The following is a 22500-nucleotide window of genomic DNA, read 5'->3' as shown; positions in this document are numbered from 1 at the left end:
CAACCTCTGCCTCCTAGGTTCAAGGGATTCTCCTGTCTCAGCCTCCTGAGTAAGCTGGGATTATAGGTGTGCGCCACCACACCTGGCTAAGTTTTTTGTATTTTTGTAGAGATGGGGTTTCACCATTTTGGCCAGGCTGGTCTTGAACTCCAGACCTCAAGTGACCCACCCAGCTCGGCCTCCCAAAGTGCTGGGATTACAGGCGTGAGCCACTGTGCCCGGCCTCACCGATGGTTTCTTAGCCAACTTCAGTAGAATGTTTAGAATGTGGCCCTGATAAACCTGAATGCTGGTAGGAGGTGCTACCTCGCTCAATCTATGAGCACCCAGCCCTGTGCCCTGGATGCTTGGCAGGTGGAGAGAAAGACAGTGTTATGTGGGCAAGCCTCCAACTCACCAGTTGCAGCAGAGCATCTGGCTCTCTGTCTGCTGCTGTAGCCCTGTGAGTCAGTCAGACGTGTGGTCCCCAAGTCAGCTTCCCACCTAGCACCCTTGTTCTGCTACAGCTCCCCCACCTGCCCTCCTGCATTGCCTAGGATCCCACGCTCCACTTTCAATCTGCTATGGTATGTTTGTCGTCTTCTTTGCAGGGGACTAAGTATATGACTTAATGAATCCTAAAAGGAAAAAAAAGATGTCAGGAAAAAAAAGGCACACAAGAAATGTTGCAACATCTCATCCTTAGCAACTTTGTTTGGTTAGTACTGCATAACTCACAGCAGATTCCAAGGCACCTGCCTTGAACATTGCTACATGCTCTAGGCATTATCAGGAATGCAGCCAGGGTGCCTGCAAAGTTGTCTCCAGTTTCTGCGTAGGAGGACCATCATCCATATTGTCTGTGGCTTTGTGTCTGAGTTGGGCTACTGAGCCTGTGACTTCAGACCCCTTGTCTGCCTGATGGATACATTCTGTTTAAGATGCTGCCATCACAATTTCATGAATGTAACTAATGAAGATCTAGCCCTTCCATGCCTCCTGCTGAACTATGTCACCTGTGATAATAACACCTCTCCACATAGCATTTTATACAAAGCAAGTCAAACAGCAATGATAGTGGCAAGTGATGTATTTGGCTTAAAGAAGCTTGTGTTACTGAAGTTAACGCAGAAGTCTGGCCTCCGTCTGTGGGATTATTAAATATATATCCTATGGAATCAGAGTCATCTATTAGAAACAGTGATAGCCCTGGGTATAAATAAACATTTCTTTAGAGTTTGGCGTCAGTTTTTCAATGTCCATCCTCAAATCAGTCAGTCTGTTTGATGGGTCGTTTTCCGGGTGCGCCTGCACCGAGAGGCTTGAGGCAGCAACGACCCTGGGCTGCGGTTCGGCTGCAGGCGCTGGTGGCGGGCAGTCCAGGTTGGAGGGTGGAGATGGGCCAAGGTCACAGGTGCTGCAGGGCTTCCTGTCCTTGCTCTGTGTAACCGTCATCACGGTGGGTGTTTGCCCACTGTCCAAAGGACTCCTGGATGTGCACGTTTCTCTGCGTGTTGGCCAGGCGCTTCTTATCTCGGGAGAAGAAGCTAAACCTTTGGAAGGGAAAGCAAACACAGAAATGAGAACTGACCCTTTGCTGTGCACGTCACATTTTTTGCAGTGCCGGAGACAAACAGCAGCAAACTCAGAAGAGAGCAAATCAATTCAAGGTGTGAAAGACACAGTCGGGGGTGCAGGTCAAAGTTATTCTAAGAAAGCAGCGGGGTATTCTGCGTGTCATTTGGACACGGTACCTTGGAGGTCACGCGGTATGGTCAAGGCATGCATGTTGATGTGATGTGTGAGGTGTCCTCCACCTTAGCCGCTACGGAGGATTTATCCCGTTACCAGTGGAAATCAAAAGCTACTGAAACAAATCATGGGTTTCTTTAATTACTGTAATGATGCAGAGGAAAGAAAACTTGAAAGCCATGTGGAATATACGATGATTCTGTTGTAAACAGATGCGTATTTCTAATTTCAATAGTTCTGTATTTGTTTAATGTCAGGAAACTGTGGCCCAGAGTTCATGGACATTACTGCTCAGGATGAGGCTAAAGGAGGTATTTAAAAAAATGAGACAATAAAAAATATATTATGGGCTGGGCGCAGTGGCTCACGCCTGTAATCCCAGCACTTTGGGAGGTCGAGGCAGGCAGATCACTTGAGGTCAGGAGTTTGAGACCAGCCTGGCCAACATGGTGACACCCTGTCTCTACTAAAAATGCAAAAATTATTCAGGCGTGGTGCTCATGCCTGTAATCCCAGCTACTTGGGAGGCTGAGGCAGGAGAATCGCTTGAATCTGGGAGGCGGAGGTTCCAGTGAGACAAGATCATGCCGCTGCACTCCAGCCTGGGCAACAGAATGAGACTCTGTCTAAAAAAAAAAAAGAAATATATATATATATGTGTGTGTGTGTGTATATATATGTAAAACGTGGTATGCATGGTTCTCTGATACAAAATTTGGGAAACATCAATTTGCACTTTCAAAAATGGATTTAATGGTAAAAGCCTTTAGACTGTATCACTGTAACCAGCTACAGAGCCACAGTTAGTCTGGCCTCAGACTTTAACTGAGGTAGACCAATAGGTCTTTTTAAAAGAGCTGTGACTGTTGCATATTGATCAGAGCGAGCCATCAGGAACTTTCGGATGCCTGAAAGTTGAAGGCAGAAGTCACAAGCATACTTGAGTTTGTTACTGTAGAAAAAAGAAAGAAAGAAAAAAGAAAAAAAAGTCACACGCAAAAACCTTGCAAGGTAGTCCATTTATTTTATTTTATTATTTTTGAGATGGGGTTTCGCTCTCTTTGCCCAGGCTGGAGTGCAATGGTGCGATCACGGCTCACTGCAACCTCCGCCACCCCGGTTCAAGCGATTCTCCTGCCTCAGCCTCCTGAGTAGCTGGGATTACAAGCACCCGCCACCACACCTGGCTAAGTTTTTGTATTTTTAGTAGAGATGGGGTTTCGCCATGCTGGCCAGGGTGGTCTCAAACTCCTGACCTCAGGTGATCCACCTGCCTCGGCCTCCCAAAGTGCTGGAATTACAGGCGTGAGCCACTGCGCCCGGCCAAAGTATCCATTTAAAACAAGGTCTGCTTTGGGGTCATGTAAACGAACTAGGACCCTGGTCAGTGAACCTGAAATTGGCCTACCTTGAGGAATTCCCAAAAGCTCTTCCTGAAACTGTCCTTTGATACTACCAGGATCTACTAAGATTCATTCTGTTGTCATCAAGTTCTACTTTTTTTTTTTTTTTTTTTTTTGATGTGGAGTCTCGCTTTGTCGTCCAGGCTGCAATGCAGTGGCTTGATCTCAGTTCACCGTAACCATTGCCTCCCGAGTTCAAGCGATTCTCCTGCCACAGCCTCCCAAGCAGCTGGGATTACAGGTGCACACCACCGCCCCAGCTAATTTTTTTGTATTTTTAGTAGAGATGAGTTTCACCGTGTTGGTCAGGCTGGTGTCAAACTCCTGACTGCAAATGATCCACCTGCCTCGGCCTCCCAAAGTGGGTGCTGTGATTACAGGCATAAGCTGTTGAGCCCAGCCGTCACCAACGCCTGGGATTACAGGCGTTCGCCACTATGTGAATGATGGCTCTGAACTTGGTAAGAGATATCATATAATAGCTATGTTATGTTTCCTGGGAGGCAAGAATAGGAACAAAGCCACTGTGAAATCAAAGCTTCAGATAAACTATTTTTGATTGCCTCTGTTTGCTGGTTGCTAATGTTGCAGCCTGTAGAGTTTAGTTTTAATCACATCTGGGTGAAAATGATTTCACTCTTCTATGGTTACTGGATCCTACAATCACTTTCTACCAGAAATAAACTGATCTTTCATTGCAAAGCTACGGCAAGCCAAGTTTATCTGATGAAACTCTCCCTAGCAACTAAGATGCCTTTTCTCTATGACAGGTAAGTGTGCTGGTGAATGAAGGCATGATTCTCACACCGGGTTATTTGTGAGCTCTTTCCATAGGGTAATCCAGGCAATTAGCTGGCCAAAAATACAGCAGCAACACATCACGATTATGCTTCACCTCTCCCTGACTCAGGTAAGCAGGAAGGCCACTTAGCACTTCCGACAGACAGAATCAAAACACTGGTCCCCTCCTCTGCCTTTCTTTTTAAAACAAGATCAAATGGCTGACTTGAAGATGGCTTGGAAAACAAAGCAGTTTAGAAAGCTACAGGGTGAACATCAAAAAAACAGGGTTAGTGTCACTCGGGGACCGCAGTGGGCGTTGATTACTGACCCGTCACTTAAAGGACCTTCTTTACTGGATCATGGGCAAGGTGGTTTTAGAACAGAAACAGAAGAGACAAAAAGAATGATCGGTAACAGAGCCGAGAATTCTGAGTCTTCGCTCGAGTAGACTGAGCACAGCCATGGCACAGCTGAAATCACACTCAACATCCACTTCAAATGGAGCACACAGGTGATGGCCATGCAGCTTAAGTGGCCAGGGGGGACAGGTCAGCCCCAGCAGTAGCCGAAGCAGACATTCCAAGGGCATAGCTCAAACAAAACCCAAAACACACACAGTGCCTACAAGGGAAACAAGTCGTCGGACAGGCTGCAGTGTGGGGTCATCTATTATCAGTCCAGCTGCTACCATAGGCATTATGGCTGTAAAGATCCTGGTTAGAGAAGTACAGATAGACACAGAGAAGATAAAAACAGGGGAGGCATGAAAAAGAAACACTTCACAGACACCAGTGGAAGGGTTTGATTAGGGTCTAAGATGGGGGTTGAATTGTGTCCTCTGTCTCTAAATTCACTTAAATTTTCTTTCTTTCTTTTTTTTTTTATGAGATGGACTCTCACTGTCTCATCCAGGCTGGAGTGTGGTGGCGCAATCTCAGCTCACTGCAACCTCCTCCTCCTGGGTTCAAGCAATTCTCCTGCCTTAGCCTCCCAAGTGGCTAGGGATTACAGGCGTTTGCCACCACGCCCAGCTAATTTTTGTATTTTTGGTAGAGACAGGGTGTTACCATGTTGACCAAGCTGGTCTTGAACTCCTGACCTCAGGTGATCTGCCAGTCTCAGCCTCCCAAAGTCTGGGATTACAGGTGTGAGCCACCGTACCTGGCTATTTCTAAAAAAAAATTTTTCGAGGCTGGGCGTGGTGGCCCACGCCTGTAATCCCAGCACTTTGGGAGGCTGAGGAGGGCGGATCACCTGAGGTTGGGAGTGCAAGACCAACCAGATCAACATGGAGAAACCTCGTCTCTACTAAAAATACAAAATTAGCCGGGTGTGGTGGCGCACGCCTGTAATCCCAGCTACTCAGGAGGCTAAGGCAGAAGAATTGAACCTGGGAGGTGGAAGTTGTGGTGAGCTGAAATCACACCATTGCACTCCAGCCTGGGCAACAAGAGCAGAACTCCATCCTAAAAAAAAAAAAAAAAAAAAAAAAAAAAAAAAAAGGCGGGCGCCGTGGCTCAAGCCTGTAAATGCCCAGCACTTTGGCAGGCCCGAGATGGGCGGATCACGAGGTCAGGAGATTGAGACCATCCTGGCTAACATCGGTGAAACCCAATCTCCTACTAAAAAAACAAAAAACTAGCCGGCGAGGTGGGGGCGCCTGTAGTCCCCAGCTACTCCGGGAGCTGAGGAGGAGAATGGCAATAAACCCGGGAGGCGGAGTTGCAGTGAGCTGAGATCCGGCCACTGCACTCCAGCTCGGGCGACACAGAGCAAGACTCTGTCTCAAAAAAAAAAAAAAGAAAGAAAGAAAGAAAGAAATAGGGTCGTTACAAATGTAACTAATTAAGATGAGGTTATCCTGGAGTAGGGTGGGTTCTAATCCAGTATGACTGGTATTCTTATAAAAGGGGGATATCTGGACAGAGATAGCACGTGAGGAAGGTGGAAGTGGATATTGAGGTAAGGCTTCTGCAGGCCGAGGACTGCCAATGACCGCCAGCAGCCACCAGAAATGGAGAGAGGTGTGGGGCAGATTCTCCCTTACAGTCCGCAGAAGGAGCTGGCCCTGCTGACGCCTTCATCACGGCCTTCTGGCCTCCGGAATTGGGAGGCAATACCTGACTGTCGTTGAAGCCCCTGAGTCTGCAGTACTTTGTTACAGCAGCTCTAGAAACTGATGCAGTATATGACAGCCAGCAAGGGACGACAGAGTGGCTCCCCGGGGCTAAAATGCAGGGCTGTGTGTGGGGAACGAAGAAGGCAAAACACGCCTTGGGAGGTGGTGGTGATGCCCTGGCAAGGGGGCCTTTCAGTGTCCTCCTGAACTGCGATGAGCTGCAGGCACCATGACCCTAAGCGCCAGGAGAGAACTAGGAGAGACCGTGAGGCAGAGAGGGGCCAGGCAGGACAAGGGCTCAGGCAGAGCCTGCAGAATCATCAGATATTCTGGTCCAAGCCCACAGTAAATAAATGCTCATCTGTTCCTCAGCTGGGCAGAGGAAATGAAGATGAAACGCCAACCATGCCACTAGAGCTTATTTTGAAAAGCTATACTTTTTTAAAAAAAGTTGGTTGGGGCCGGGCGTGGTGGCTCAAGCCTGTAATCCCAGCACTTTGGGAGGCCGAGACGGGCGGATCACGAGGTCAGGAGATCAAGACCATCCCGGCTAACACGGTGAAACCCCGTCTCTACTAAAAAATAGAAAAAAACCAGCCGGGCGAGGTGGCTCAAGCCTGTAATCCCAGCACTCTGGGAGGCCGAGACGGGCGGATCACGAGGTCAAGAGATCAAGACTATCTTGGCTAACATGGTGAAACCCCGTCTCTACTAAAAAACACAAAAAACTAGCCGGGCGAGGTGGCGGGCGCCTGTAGTCCCAGCTACTCGGGAGGCTGAGGCAGGAGAATGGCGTAAACCCAGGAGGCGAAGCTTGCTGTGAACTGAGATCCAGCCACTGCACTCCAGCCTGGGCGACACAGCGAGACTCCGTCTCAAAAAAAAAAAAATTGGTTGGATAAAGATAAAATAATTATCTCAAATGAGGTTTGGAGATGCTCCAGGTGTTTGGATCACCTCTGATGTGCTTCACAGAGTAGCTGGGAATTGGTGTCTTGTCTTGTCTTGTCTTTTTTTTTTTTTTTTTGAGACAGAGTCTCGCTTTGTCACCCAGGCTGGAGTGCAGTGGCACAATCTCTGCTCACTGCAACCTCCACCTCCTGGGTTCAAGTGATTCTCCTGCCTCAGCCTCCCGAGTGGCTGGGACTACAGGTGTGCGCCACCCTGCTGGGCTAATTTTTGTATTTTTAGTAGAGATGGGGTTTCCCTGTGTTGGCCAGGCTGGTCTTGAACTCCTGGCATCAAGTCATCCCCCCACCTCGGCCTCCCAAAGTGTTGGGATTACAGGCATGAGCCACCGCGCCCGGCCCTGTCTGTGTCTTGCTGGGCTCACTGAGTGGGCAGCCCCTTCCCTTACTATTCCAGGGGCTGCCTCCTCTAGAGGTACAGCAATTTCCATAAACACATTGACTTGTTTTGGCCCGAAGTTTGTCTTGAATACCCTGTAGCTGGTTTTAACTCCCCACTCCCCGCCAAATATTTCTGGAAGACTCAAACCAAATGAACAGTGGCATTTCAGGCAGTGTAATGGGCGGCTGTGAAGAAGCTATTCCTGGGCTGGAACGAGGGGGTGGTGGGTGGGAGGACAGGGATAGAATGCACTGTCATGGCTACCCTTGGACACCTGGGCGGCCACCCACTCCAAAGCCAACCTTTCCGGTCCTCGAGGCCAGTTCCCATCCCTTGCTTCTCCGGCCCCCTCTACCTCCACCTGTCTTCTTATCTCCCAATCAGCCCCTGGCCCCTGCCCTGCAAAAGGCAGCTGTGTGCGTTGATGGGACCATGACTGAGAGGCAGGGACCACACAAAGGGGGGCACTGGTGCCTGGTGTTCACTGGGGACGAGGCTGAAGTCACTCCAGCACTCCCTCGTGACCTTCCTGGGCAGTGCCAGCCTGGCCTCTCTGGCCAGCAGCTGCTCAATCACAAACTATTCTTGGAACATCTTCGGGGCACACTGTTTTGACTGGCAGCAGGAGTTTCTGGTTCCCTCATCCGGTTCAGTCTAGAAATGTGAAGTCTGACGCCTGTGACTCATGGTGCACTGTGCAGACAAGGGGCCACCACCAGGGACTCGGGGAGGAGAGCGGGAAAACGGTGGGGGGTGGTGTGGGAGCAGAAAAGGCATGCGTTCAAATCTGAAGACAGCCTTCCCAACAGTTTGATCTAAATGAGGTCAGTGGGCTTCTCTGGGCCTCAGTTCCCTCATCTGAGAAATGGGGATAATTATCCCAGCTCTGGGTCCCCAACAGGATGGAAGATACCTTAGTTCAAGTGCTCTAAGCTGCCGAGGCCCCTGAACCCTCCTTGGCTGCTATGAATTGCTGCAGGAGGAGGGGTGGGATAAATAAGTTAACAATGTGAAGCAGAGCTGAAGAGCCGCCCTGAGCGACCGCATGGCTGATACTCCCTGGACGAAGGGCGGAAGAGACCCGGCAGACCAGGTGGGTGCAGGAGGACTGAAGGATGGGAGGATGCTCAGAACCGCCTCAGAAACTGTCATTTCCCGCCCCAGCCCAGGGAAGTCTGTCCCTGCCCAGGCTCCTCCCAGCCTCTGGGCTCACAGACCACACTGGTATAGCTTCCAGCCAGCAGTAGAGGTGGACAAAGGCGACCAGTGTCCGGCCTGCACTGGTCAAAAGCCCTTTGTGCCAGATTGCTCTCCCAGTTATCCCCCAGCAAGTGGGGCTGCCACGGGACTGGTCACCCGCACCCTGTGGCTGGGAGGTTCTGGTCTCACTCTCTTGTCTTTCTCTTGGGCTCCCTGATTCCAGCTGCTGTCCATGCCAGGCTCAGAGCCCCACATTTTCCTGAGCAACCAGAAGCCAACCTAAGTGGGGAAGAGTTCTGAAAACAGGGCCCCAGGGTCCTTTCTGGAACAATCTGGAAAAGAAGGACAGACACCACAGCCTATTCAGTTGTGGGCAGAAGAACTAGTGGAAAGATTCGCTGGCTAATTCTGATGACTTTCCTCTGGATTTCACCCAATACAAAATGTGCAAAGCCAACTTAATTGTCTGTTTAGAGAAAGAGGCCCAGAGTAGAAAATTACAGTTAGAAAAACTTGGCTCTGGAAGGAATTTTTAGAATTACATCTGACTGTGGGTGCTGGAGGCTCTGAATCCTGCACATTGGAAGTGAAAGTGAAGGTGCTAGAAAGGCTGAGTCTTTTTTTTTTTTTTTTGAGATGGGGTCTCGCTCTGTTGTCCAGGCTTGAATGCAGTGGTGTGATCTCGGCGCACTGCAACCTCCTCCTCTGGAGTTCAAGCAATTTTCCTGCCTCAGTCTCCTGAGTAGCTGAGATTACAGGCACCCGCCACCACACCTGGCTAATTTTTTTGTACTTTTAGTAGAGACGGGGGTTTCACCATGTTGGTCACACTGGTCTCAAACTCCTCCTGACCTTGTGATCCACCTGCCTCAGCCTCCCACAGTGCTGGGATTACAGATGTGAGCCACTGGGCCTAACCTGAAAGGCTAATTCTTAATGACCTGGGAACAAATGGCTGAAGGATGCAGAACAGAAGTCTCTTGGTCTCCCCCTCCCTCAGCCCATGCAGAGACTATCTGGGCTCATGAAGCTTCTTGCAGTTTCTCCAGGCCTGAAACTCAAAGTTGTAGCTATCAAAGCCTACAAGATAGATTCTGCTCTTTCTCACATAGGAGTGGGGCTGGCGAGTGAGTCGGAGTTTAAGCAAAGCCAGTCCCATTTCCTAACAAGCACTGGATGAGAAACTTTTCCTGGCACTAAGTACTGCACAGAATCAAGACTGAAGGGGCTTCCTCCTCCCAAGGTGAGGCTACCTCCTCCCAAGGAGTGTCTGTCTAGCACTCTGATCTTGCTTGGGGACCTGTCCCTTCCCCTACTTTCAGGCCACATGAACTAGAAAAGTGCTCTGAGCCTCAGGGGTGAGAAGGAGTCACAGACCTGGACAATCAACATGCTGTCCTGTGATTGGGTTAGGGACAGTCATGTGACCCAGCTGGAGCCAATGGGACTCATTTCTGTGACTGATGGAAATCTTGGGAACAGAGAATCTGCACTGGAGTTTCAGACGGAAGAAAATGAAACCTGGCTGGGTGCGGTGGCTCGTTCCTGTAATCCCAGCACTCGGGGAGGCTGAGGCGGGTGGATCACCTGAGGTCAGGAGTTCGAGAGACCAGCCTGGCCAACATGCAGAAACCCCATCTCTACTAAAATTACAAAAATTAGCCGGACGTAGAGGCAGATGCCTGCAATCCCAGCTACTTGGGAGGCTGAGGCAGAAGAGAACTGCTTGAACCTGGGAGGCAGAGGCTGCAGTGAGCTGAGATTGTGCCACTGCACTCCAGCCTCAGCAATGGAGTGAGACTCCGTCTCAAAAAAAAAAAAAGAAAAGAAAAATGAAACTTGAGCCAAGGGCTGCCATGCTGCCATTCTTAGGCTGGAAAGGACACCCAAGAATGGTGCCCACAGACGAAAACCAAGTCAGGGGTGGAGGAAACAAGGCCTGGATCCAGCTGAGCCCCACGCTGTGGCAAGTTGGAACTTTTAGTTCCTTAGCCAAATTTGTTTTCTTCTTTTTTTCTTTTTTCTTTTTTTTTTTTTGAGACGGAGTTTCACTCTTGTTGCCCAAGCTGGAGTGCAGTGGTACGATCTTGGCTCACAGCAACCTCTTGTCTCCCAGGTTCAAGTGATTCTCCTGCCTCAGCCTCCCAAGTAGCTGGGATTACAGGCACATGCCACCGTGCCTGGCTAATTTTTTTATTTTTAGTGGAGATGGGGTTTCTCCATATTGGTCAGGCTGGTCTCGAACTCCCGACCTCAGTTGATCCACTCGCCTCGGCCTCCCAAATTGCTGGGATTACAGGCGTGAGCCACCGAACCTGGCCCCAAATTTGTTTTGTTTTCTGTTTTTGAGACGGAGTCTCACTCTGTCGCTCAAGCTGGAGTGCAATGGCACAATCTCAGCTCACTGCAACCTCCCTCTCCCGGGTTCAAGCAATTTTCCTGCCTCAGCCTCCTGAGTAGCTGGGACTACAGGCATGCGACCGCCATGCCCAACCACGCCCAGCTAATTTTTGTAGTTTTAGTAGAAATGGGGTTTCACCATGTTGGTCAGGATGGTCTTGAACTCCTGACTTTGTGATCCACCCACCTAGGCCTCCCAAAATGCTGGGATTACAGGCGTGAGCCACCGCGCCTGGCCTCCAAATTCATTTTCTTAGGTCACTTTGAGTTGAGTTTCAATTGCAAATGGAAGGTTACTACTGAATCCATGATCTAAATGGTGTTGGGATCTAGAGGAAGCTTTTCTGGCACCATGCTTCTTCCCTAGGAAATGTTCATCTCTAACCAGAACTGGGGCCACACTCCCTCCCCAATGCATCAGGGACCTGGGGCCAAACTCCTAAGCAGCCTGAATGAAGCTGGAAGGGAGTCATGTACCAGCCTGTACTCTCTAGGGATATCGGGCCAATTTAAAATTTTTTTGTAGAGACAGGGTCTCACTATGTGGCCCAGGTTGGTCTCAAACTCCTGGCCTCAAGTGATCCTCCTGCCTTGGCCTCTCAGAGTGCTGGGATTACAGATGTGAGCTGCCATGCCCAGCCAAGGGCAAGGCATCATTTTCTTTCTTTTTTTTTTATCACTCTCTCTTTTCTTACCCTTTTTTTGTGTGTGTGTGACAGGGTTTCACTCTGTCACCCTAGTTGGAGTGCAGTAGTACAATCTTGGCTCACTGAAGCCTCGACCTCCTGGGATCAAGCAATCCTCCCACTTCAGTCTCCTGAGTAGCTGGGACCACAAGTGCATGTAGAGAGGTGGTTTCACCGTGTTGCCCAGGTTGGTCTTGAACTCCTGAACTCAAGTGATCCTCCCACCTCTGCCTCCCAAAGTGCTGAGATTATAGGTGTGAGCCACTGCACCCAGCCCCAAGGGCACCAATTTCTAAGAGGAGAGGGCCCAGCAGTGACAAACCCGCACGGTTCTGCATTGTCAACTCACAGGGCAAGAACTAACCAAAAATTTCCAAACATAACTGGATTTTAAAGGTTGGGGCATATGGGTAACACTCCGCTTCTTCTCCCTACACAATCCATCTGGCTTTCCAACCCACACGCCCTGTTTTCACAAAGTTTCTTCTGGGTTTTGGAGGAAAGAACTGAAGCCTCTTCTGTACTAAGCCTTGGATAGAACTGGAAGGCAGGCCCAGAGCCTAGAAGACCCTCTCAGGGGAGAGAATGCAGCTCCAACACCGCAGGCACAAGGCTGTCTTGCAAAGAGCTCACAGCGTGGGCTCTGGGGCCAGGCTACCTGGGTTTGAGCCCTGGCTCTGCCTCTTCTGAGCTGAATGACCCTAGGCTGGCGCCTCCATTTCCTTAACTATAAAATGGGAATGATGATGCCTCCACCCCACAACACCATGCTGAGGGCTCAGGGAGATATTCTGTGGGAACAGGACCCAGCGCGTGTTAGCTTCTTAGTAGATACTGTCTAACGAGACCAGAGGTGTTAACCCTGTATCTGAAGAGCCTTGGGGGTCCATGAACCTCCTGAAATTGAAACAAATTTTACAGATTTCTCTGGGGAAATTTCAGGAGGTTTTTTTTTTTTTTTTTTTTTTTTTTTTTGAGACAGAGTCTCACTCTGCTGCCCAGGCTGGAGTGCAGTGGCTGGATCTCAGCTCACTACAAGCTCCGCCTCCCGGGTTTACGCCCTTCTCCTGCCTCAGCCTCCCGAGTAGCTGGGACTACAGGCGCCCGCCTCGTCACCCGGGTAGTTTTTTGTATTTTTTAGTAGAGACGGGGTTTCACCGTGTTAGCCAGGATGGTCTTGATCTCCTGACCTCGTGATCCGCCCGTCTCGGCCTCCCAAAGTGCTGGGATTACAGGCTTGAATTTCAGGAGGTTTTATCAGAAACTCAAAGGAATCTGTTGATGCCAAGAACCAAGAACCACTGAAGTAGCTTAAAGTCTAGTTGAGGGCAGGGACTAGGTCACTCTCTTCTGGGGGTTCTCCTGAAGGCCTGACTCTGCATGCATAATGCAGTAACCCATGCTTAATGGACAGAGGGCTACACAGATGAGTCATCAGAGAACTGCAAAGATGGGGTGGACCCAGGGCCACTCGACATCTCAAGAGCTGAGGTCTCAAGCTTAAAATGCACAAACCACCCTCTACCTCCCTACCCTTATTTCCTGTCCTCAAAGGCCTAGAGATGCACCCCACCCCCCGAAACACACTCAAGCAAGCTCCTGAGTATCAGCCACTGGCCCAAGCCTCTCTCCTCTCACCTCCCGCACTCCCCAAACTTCTCTGCCCAGAGACCCCCCGGAGGAACTCAGCATTCGGGAAGGGAGATGAACTCAAAAAGTCGGAGGCCAGGCCAGACGTCTCAGCAGGATGTGGTTAGTGACAAGCCTGGCCCTGGGAGCAGGTGCCAAGGAGGAAAAGTCAAAGGACACGTGAACCGCCAGGTCAGCCGAGCGCAGAAGCCGGCAGCGCATCACTTACAGTCGCTTGATGCCCGACTCCGGCTGGGGGGACGTCCTCGGGTGGGCAATGGGTGGGGGTTGGGGTATTCGATTTTCCTCTTCCATTTCTTCACTGGAAGGAGATGACAGGCATGAGATAAAAAAGTCAAAAGTTCCTTGAAAACTGGAACATTCCAAAAGAAAACTGTCTGAGGGTCTGAGAGGGTGCACGCTTTTTAGGGGACCCGCATCTATATTTCCAGTTTATTCTGAAGAGTCCAGCCAAATAGAACCACTCCCCGTTTCCTGTCTTTACACAGGCTTCCCTGTCTCTACACCTCTGTGGTTTCTTCTACCCAGAATATACCCGTCACCCCTCAACATCTCCCATATCTAAATACTACCCTATCCCTCCAGGAAGGCCCAGTTCAAATGCTGCCTCCTCCAGGAGGCCTTCCAATTTCCACCCCATCTACAAACCAGATCTCTGCCACTCTCCCATCTTTTTTTTTTTTTTTTTGAGACAGGTTCTCATTCTATTGCCCAGGCTGGAGTGCAGTGGTACAAACATAGCTCACTGCAGCCTTGACCCTGGGCTGAAATGATCCTCCTGCTTCAGCCTCCCAAGTGGCTGGGACTACAGGGTGAGCCACCACACCTGGCTAATTTTTCAAAATTTTTGTGTAGAGATGGGGGTCCCACTACGTTGCCCAGGCTGGTTTTGAGCTCCTGGGTTCAAGTGATCCGCCTGCCTTGGCCTCGCAAAGTGCTGGGGTGACAGGCGTGAGCCACTGCGCCCCGCCTCTCCCATCTTTGAACATCCAGTGTACAGTCAGTAAACCTTTCAATAAAAATGTGTGGTATTATATTTTTTATGCATCTCTGATCTTCCCCACTGGAGCAGCGACCACCTCTGGTGCATGGGTCCTTCCTTCCAGCTTCCTATTCAACAGATATTTGTTGTGCACCTACTATGTGCCAAGCTCCATTCTAAGTACTGGGAACTTAGCCATGGACAAGATAAATAAGACTTCTGGTCTCATGTTGCTTGTGGTCTCATGTGGAAACCAACAATAAAGCAAGCATGAGAGTGAACAGGATAATGTAGGAGGTGAAAAGGGTCACAAAGACAGTAACACCGGGGCCGGGTTTTATTCATTCATTCATTTAAAAAAGAGATGAGGTCTCGCTTTGTTGCCCAGGCTCGTCTCGAATACCTGGGCTCAAGCCATCTTTCCGCCTCAGCCTCCCAAAATACTGGAATTAAAGGTGTGAGCCCCGGTGCCTGGCCTGGGCCCAGGAGTTTCAGAAAGGGGTTGTGAGCTTGTATGTAAGTTCTTTAGGCCAGAGAGGGTACCCAAAAAAGACACTGATGAAATGCTTATCTTCCGGGGGTAAGAAGGTAACTGTACAGAAACTGGCTAACCTCAGGAAGGAGCCAGCTTGGGCCGCCCAGCCCCAGGGACACTTGCCTCTTGTAGTAAGCCAGCTCCTCCTGCAATAAGAACACCTTGGACTTGAGCTCGTTCCTCTCGTGCAGCACATCCCGCAGCTCCTGCAGGGTGAACCGGGGGCGGTTGGGGTCCTTGAGCTCCATAGCCACCTTCTCTGCGTCGGAGATGCTCTCCTCTCCAACCGGCTCTGTCTGGAGGAGGCAGAGATGCTGCTAATGAATTCTTGGCAGCCACTGCCGGCACCCACTCTCTATCCTGAAGGAGCCCGAATTCTCCCCCTCCCCGGGCGCCAGCAGCCTGCGGAGGGTGCTATTTTCAGCACTCGCGGGCGGCCCCTGCTCACGTTCTGTACAGTTTCCCTCTGGAGGTGGAAACCAGCGGCCACCTGTTCATTGTTCGCCTTCCCAATAGCCGAACCCACGGACCCCGCACCTCCCCACTTGACTCGGGGTTTCATTACAAACACGACAAGGCATCCAGGGAGGAGCTGTCACACCTCCCCTGCCCCCACCCTCGTACATCTGCTGCTTCCCCTTCCAGGCCTCCTTTCATCTCCTTACTAAGACCACTGCTAATTTGGCCAGAGTGGCTGGAATCTCAGCCTACACACAATTCTCCATTCCTTTTTCATCTGACAGTAAGTCATATCCAGTTTCCCTGTTGTTACGGGCCTTCTGGTTAAGTCCTTTCCTCCCCAGTGGCTTTGGGTATCTGGAGTTCAGTGGAAGCCCGACGGGGGTGCACACTCAGCCATTTCTCTGTGATGCAGGTGACAGACAGATCCCAGCATCATGCTAAGTCACCTGCCCAGGTCACACCCACACCCACCCTCTCACCTTCTTGCACAGGAAGGGAGCCTTTTTAAAAAAACGTGGTAAAATATACATAATCTACAATTTACCATTTGAACCTTTTAAAGTGAACAATTTGGAGGTGGCATTTAGTATACTCGCATGTCACACAACCACCACCTCTGTCCAGTTCTAGAACATTTTCTTCACACCAAAAGGAAAACCAGTACTTATTATTATTTTATTTTTTTCTGAAATGGAGTTTCACTCTGTCACCCAGGCTGGAGTGCAGTGGCATGATCTCAGCTCACTGCAACCTCCACCTCTTGGGTTCAAGCGATTCTTATGCCTCAGCCTCCCAAGCAGCTGGGATTACAGGTGTGCACGCCACACCAGGCAAATTATTTTTTTTTGAGGTGGAATCTCACTCTGTCACCCAGGCTGGAGTGCAGAGGCACGATCTCAGCTCACGGCAAACTCCGCCTCCCAGGTTCAAGCCATCCTTCTACCTCAGCCTCCCAAGTAGCTGAGTTTACAGGCGCCTGCCATTATGCCTGGCTAATTTTTGTATTTTTAGTAGAGACAGGGTTTCACCATGTTAGCCAGACTGGTCTTGAACCCCTGACCTCAAGTGATCCACCCACCTTGGCCTCCCAAAGTGCTGGGATTACAGGCATGAGCCACCGCACCCGGCTGAAAACCTGTACTTATGAAGCAGTCACTCTCTACTTCCTTATCCTGAGCCCTTGGCAAATGCCAATGTATTTTCTATGGACTGCCTACCGTGGACATTTCCCAGAAACAGAATCATACACTAAGCGGCCTTTTGTGCCTGGTTCCTTTCACTTAGCATGGTGTTTCCAAGGTTCATTCATGTTGCAGCACACACTAGCACTTCACTCTTTTTTTTTTTTTTTCTGTGAGATGGCATCTCACTCTGTCACCCAGGCTGGAGTGCAATGGCATGATCTCAGCTCACTCCAACCTGTGCCTCCTAGGTTCAAGCGATTCTTCCGCCTCGGCTTCCTGAGTAGCTGGGATTACAAGCACCTGCCATCATGCCTGGGCTAATTTTTGTATTTTTGTAGAGAGAGGGTTTCACCATGTTGGTCAGGCTAGTCTTGAACTCCCAGCCTCAGGGGATCCACTCGCCTCAGCCTCCCAAAGTGCTGGGATTACAGGGGTGAGCCACCATGCCGGCTCACTTCACTCTTTTTTTTTTTTTTTTTTGAGACAGAGTCTTGCTCTGTTGCACAGGCTGGATGGAGTACAGTGGCACGATCTCGGCTCACTGCAAGATCCGCCTCCTGGGTTCACACCATTCTCCTGCCTCAGCCTTCCTAGTAGCTGGGACTACAGGCGCCGGCCACCACGCCCAGCTAATTTTTTGTATTTTTAGTAGCGACAGGTTTCACCGTGTTAGCCAGGATGATCTCAATCTCCTGACCTCGTGATTCACCCGCCTTGGCCTCCCAAAGTGCTGGGATCACAGGCGTGAGCCACCGCGCCGGCTCACTTCACTCCTTTTGATGGCTGGACCACGTTCCACTGTACAGACATGCCACAGTGTGTTTATCCGTTCTGCAGTTGATGGACATCTGGGCGGTTTCCACTCTTCGGCTAATGTGAACAGCAATGCTCAGAAGTTTATCAGTGTGGACACCTGTTTTCAGTTCTTCTGGGTGTTTACCTGGGAGTGGGACTGCTGGGTCATAGGCTAAGTTTGTGTGTAACTGGCTGAGGAACTGTCAAACCGTTTCCCACAGCAGCTGCTCTATTTTACAGCAATGCACAAGGGTTCCAATTTCTCTACATTCTTGCCAACAGTTATTTTCCTTTTTTTTTTTTAATCACAAGGAAGCTTTTGCAAGTCAGCCAGTCAATCTACAGGTGGCCCACACTCTCAAGGTAATGGAGCATCCCCAACACTCCTAAGCCACCAATGTCCCATGACCAACCAGGAGTGGACAGAGGTCAGGACAGCAGCGAAAAAGCTCCAGAACGGGGAAAGGGAGAGGGAAATAGACGTCCCTCCCCACCTCAAGAAAAACTCCATAGGCCTGGCACCATGGCTCACACTTGTTAATTCTAGCACTTTGGGAGGCTGAGGCAGGAGGATCACTAGAGCCCAGGAGTTTCAGACCAGCCTGGGCAACACAGCAAGACCTCATGTCTACAAAATAGAAAAGAAAGAAGATTAGCTGGGCATGGTGGCTTGCCCCTGTAGTCCCAGTTACATAGGAGGCTGAGGCATGAGGATCGCCTGAGCCCAGGAAGTGGAGGCTGCAGTGAGCCGAGATTGTGCCACTGCACTTAAGGCAGTGTCTCCAACGAAGTGAGACCCTGTCTCAAAAAAATAAAACAAAACAAACAAAAAAAACCCATAGCAGCACAGGGAGAAGGGGACTAACTCCAGCCTGGATGTGCCCTGGACAGGAGGCTGAGGGATTCCAGAAGGCAGAGCTGAGATGCTTCACACCCTGGGGGAGGCTGGAACCGGCTGTTCTGGGAAAGGACGTGTGAAAGGAGACACCACCCACTGCTGGGGCACTTCAGGTGACAGCAGAGCCATGCAGCAAGCCCAGGTGGGGGGAGCAAGCTGATGCTGCCCAGCCTTGGGGTCGGAGTCAGCACGGGGCAACAGAAGAGGGGCCTCTATGCAGCGGGAAGCTGAAATCTGGCCCGCGCCGCTGTCGCAAGCTGTGGGCAGCTGAGGGGCCTCTTCCCACCCAAGAACAAGGGGAGGAAATGTTGGAGGATTTAATTTCCAAAGAAAGTATTCTAGGCGTCTGCTGATACCACAATTTAGGCAGGCTGTGTCCTCAGAGGACATCTTCAACGTCCGATCTCCTCTGCAGCGCCTCCAGGGATGCTCTGGAACCACCCGGCAGCCATACACCCATGTCTCCACCCAAGACCACATAGAGCAGGCGATGGATACGCGGCCGGCATTCAACCGCACCAGTTCTCCTCTTTCCCTGGCCCAGCTTTACCAAGGAGCAACCCTGGACATCTAGTTAGCCAACGCTTACTGAGCGCTAACTTTGTGCCTTGCCAGCCACAAAGCTCAGCCCTGGGAACAGAGTCAGACAGATGGGGCTGAACAGAAGAAACACATAAATAGAAACTTATGGCCAGGTGCGGTGGCTCAACACCTGCAATCCCAGTACTTTGGGAGGCTGAGGCAGGCGGATCACCTGAAGTCAGGAGTTCGAGACCGGCCTGGACAACATGGTGAAACACTATCCCTACTGAAAATACAAAAATTAGCCAGGCAGCCGGGCGCGGTGGCTCATGCCTGTAATCTCAGCACTTTGGGAGGCCGAGGCGGGCAGATCACGAGGTCAGGAGTTCAAGACCAGCCTGGCCAATATGGTGAAACCCCATCTTTACTAAAGAAATACAAAAATTAGCCAGTCGTGATGGCACGAGCCTGTAGTCCCAGCTACTCTGGAGGTTGAGGTAGGAGAATCACTTGGACCTGGGAGGCTGAGGTTGCAGTGAGCCAAGATCGCGCCACTGCACTCTAGCGTGGGCGACAGAGTGAGACTTTGTCTCAAAAAAAAAAAAAAAAAAAAGAGCCAGGCGTGCTGGTGGGCATCTGTAATGCCAGCTACTTGGGAAGCTGAGGCAGCAGTATCGCTTGAACCCAGGAGGTGGAGGTTGCAGTGAGCCAAGGTCATGCCATTGCACTCCAGCCTGGGCGACAAGAGCAAAACTGTCTCAAGAAAAAAAAAAAAAAGAAGAAAGAAAGAAAGAAAGAAAGAAAGAAACTTACAAGGTAGCCTAATAAAAGAGGTGCACCACCGGGCGCGACGGCTCACGCCTGTAATCCCAGCACTTTGGGAAGCTGAGGTGGGTGAACCACAAAGTCAGGAGATCAAGACCAGTCTGCCCTACATGGTGAAACCCCGTCTCTACTAAAAAACACAAAAATTAGTCAGGCGTAGTGGTGGGCACCTGTAATCCCAGCTACTCGGGAGGCTGAGTCAGGAGAATTGCTTGAACCCCGGAGACGGAGATTGCAGTGAGCTGACATGGTGCCACTGCACTCCAGCCTGCGCGACAGAGTTAGACTCTGTCTCAAAAAAAAAAAAAAAAAAAAAAAAAAAAGGAAAAAAAAAGGTGCACAGACACCAAATCTAACTGGAGAGAATCAGGGAAGATGTTAATCAGATGTGGTCTCTATGCATGGAGTCTTGAAGAATGTGTAGGAGTTCACCAGGAACTCTGGGCATTAATGGTATAGACCAGAAGTTGCAAACTAAGTTCTTAGAACATCCCAGTGCTGCTGGCCCACATTTTGTTTGGCCCTCACTGTGTTCTAAAACTCTGTTGAATTAGCTGCCAACTCTTTCAGATCAGATTTCATCTTGAAGTTTGTGTTTTGGGCTTCCTGTGGAAAGTGCACTGGCAGATCAGGCCCCACTGGCAACGCCAGGCTGTTTCTGAGCAGCAGCTGCTCCCTTTTCCATCCCCTTTCTCCTTCTCCTGCCTGGACCCCACAGGCAGCAGTGGCCCCCGCTGTGGACCTGAACTCTAAGTTTCCTCCAGCCCCTTCCTCCCTAGACAGCTTGGGCCCTGCCTTTCATAGCAGGCCAGGGCCTTGCCTCTCCTGTGTCTCTGGGAGGGACCATCTGACAGCCGTCCCCACACCCTGGGGAAAGAGCGAAGCCCTTCAAGGGAACTCCCAAACCCTCACCTCTGGAGAGGCCCCTGGGCAAAGCCACCTGCCCCTCTGTCTGCGCTTTCATCTCCCCATCTAGCCCTTCATAGCCCAGAAACATTGCCAAGGGCCCTTCCCACCCAGGTACCTGGGGATTTCTGTGAACACACTTTCAAAGCCACAGGAATTTCCTGCTCACTCCTATTAGGTTTTCCTTAGAAAACCTATCAGGGCTTCCTTAGAACCTGAGTTCTTTTTTTCTGAAGAAGGGACAGTTCATTTCTGGGGAGGAATGGCCTGATTCTTTTAGAGTTTGGGGAAATCCCAGCAAGGTATGCAAAGTCCTTACTCTCTTTTTTCTTATTTATTTTATTTTTATTTCATGAGAGATGGGGTCTCACTTTGTTGCCCAGGCTGGTTTCGGACTCCTGGGCTCAAGCAATCCTCCTGGCTCAGCATCCCAAAGTGCTGGGATTACAGGCGTGAGCCATTGTGCCTGGCCCCAAAGTCCTGACTCTGTTTTTTTGTTTTTTTGTTTTTTTTTGAGAAGAGTTTCTCTCATTGTCCAAGCTGGAGTGCAATGGTGCGATCTCAGCTCACCGCAACCTCTGCCTCCCAGTTCAAGCGATTCTCCTGCCTCAGTCTCCCAAGTAGCTGGGATGACAGGCATGCGCCACCATGCCTGGCTAATTTTGTATTTTTAGTAGAGACGGGGTTTCGCCATGTTGGCCAGGCTGGTCTCGAACTCCTGACCTCAGGTGATCCACCCGCTTCGGTCTCCCAAAGTGCTGGGATTACAGGTGTGAGCCACCGCGCCTGGCCTGACTTCTAATACTATCACCTGAAAGCACAGGCAGAAGGACAGCCCTGGGCTCCAGCTTCTCCAGAGGCCACCAGGCAGTGACCGCAGTGCCGCGGGCAGCCCAGGACTATCCGGTTCAGACCGAGAGAGACCAAGGAGGCTCTTTCCAAGATGGCAATCGAGCCCCATCGGCCGTGATCCTCCTAGGCTTACCCCATGAGGGACCGGGAGTCGGCTCGAGTTAGCTGAGATAAGCGGGGCCTCTTCTGTGGGGTGTCTGCTGGTCCCCGGAGGCACTTTGGGCACACCTTCAGGGTGACAGCCTGAGGCCTCAGCTGCTTCCCAGGAAGGCCCAAGAGACCAATTAACAAGCCATAGGACTGCCCAGAGGCCTTAGGGAGGCAGCATCCTGGGCCAGGGCCTCCACCCCGAAGCCTTGGGAATGCTCCTCGCTGCCTGCGTGCCTCAAAGCACCCTGCCCTCCCACGGCAGCCCCTTCACAGTACTTCTGAGCAGCCCCTGGCCCAGCAATGGGGAACGACTGTGCTCTGGTCACACTTGGCACCTCCAGGCCTAGCATAAATTCAATGCATAAATTCTGCCTGCCTTTCAGCCAGCGTACGCCTGTCTGCTTTCCCAGTGCAGGCAGCCCGCACTTTACAAAACAAACACAAAACCTGTTACGAAATCAAAACATGTGGCCAGGCACGGTGGCTCATGCGTGTAATCCCAGCATGTTGAGAAGCTGAAGTGGGCGGATCATTGGAGGTCAGGAGTTCGAGACCAGCCCGGGCAACATGGTAAAACCCTGTCTCTAATAAAAATACACAAAAATGAGCTGGGTGTGGTGGCGCACACCTGTAATCCCAGCTGCTCGGGAGGCTGAGGCACAAGAATTGCTTGAACCCAGGAGGCAGAGGTTGCAGTGAGCCGAGATCACGCCATTGCACTCCAGCCTGGGTGACGGAGTGAGACCCTGTCTCAAAAAAGAAAAAAAGAAATCATCATGGCCGGGCGCAGCAGTTCATGCCTATAGTCCCAACACTTTGGGAGGCCGAGGCAGGCAGATCATTTGGGGTCAGCAGTTCAAGAGCAGCCTGGGCAACATGGGGAAACCCTGTCTCTATTAAAAATACAAAACTTAGCCTGTCATGGTGGTGTGCGCCTATAGTACCAGCTACTCAGGAGGCTGGGGAAGGAGAATGGCTTGAACCTGGGAGGTGGAGGCTGCAGTGAGCCGAGATTGTGCCACTGCACTCCAGCCTGGGTGATAGAGTGAGCCCCTGTCTCAAAAAAA

At 50.8% G+C, this 22500-nt stretch overlaps 1 protein-coding gene across 5 annotated transcripts in view; it reads right to left on the bottom strand.

Annotated features, from left to right (window-relative positions):
* The window catches only part of RILPL1 (Rab interacting lysosomal protein like 1), a 65358-nt gene that overhangs the window by 57 nt on the left and 42801 nt on the right, over positions 1–22500 (bottom strand). Inside the window, exons 5-9 of one of the 5 annotated variants that reach the window (XM_017889879.1) lie at positions 14963–15135; positions 13531–13623; positions 4543–4630; positions 4246–4269; positions 1481–1532 (exon numbers count right to left, since the gene is read on the bottom strand). In XM_017889879.1, coding sequence (XP_017745368.1) covers positions 4267–4269; positions 4543–4630; positions 13531–13623; positions 14963–15135 — 357 coding nt within the window. In that variant the 3' untranslated portion in view covers positions 1481–1532; positions 4246–4266. Of the gene's footprint in view, positions 1533–4245; positions 4270–4542; positions 4631–13530; positions 13624–14962; positions 15136–22500 lie in introns of all 5 variants that reach the window. The other 4 variants (XM_017889869.1, XM_017889850.1, XM_017889889.1 and 1 more) reach the window with 4 other exon arrangements.

This window comes from Rhinopithecus bieti, unplaced genomic scaffold (assembly GCF_001698545.2).
Source record: "Rhinopithecus bieti isolate Rb0 unplaced genomic scaffold, ASM169854v2 scaffold_574, whole genome shotgun sequence".
NCBI classification, from domain to species: Eukaryota; Metazoa; Chordata; class Mammalia; order Primates; family Cercopithecidae; genus Rhinopithecus; species Rhinopithecus bieti.
The sequence above is the reverse complement of the archived record's forward strand: the minus strand, read 5'-3'. Positions and strand labels throughout refer to the sequence as shown.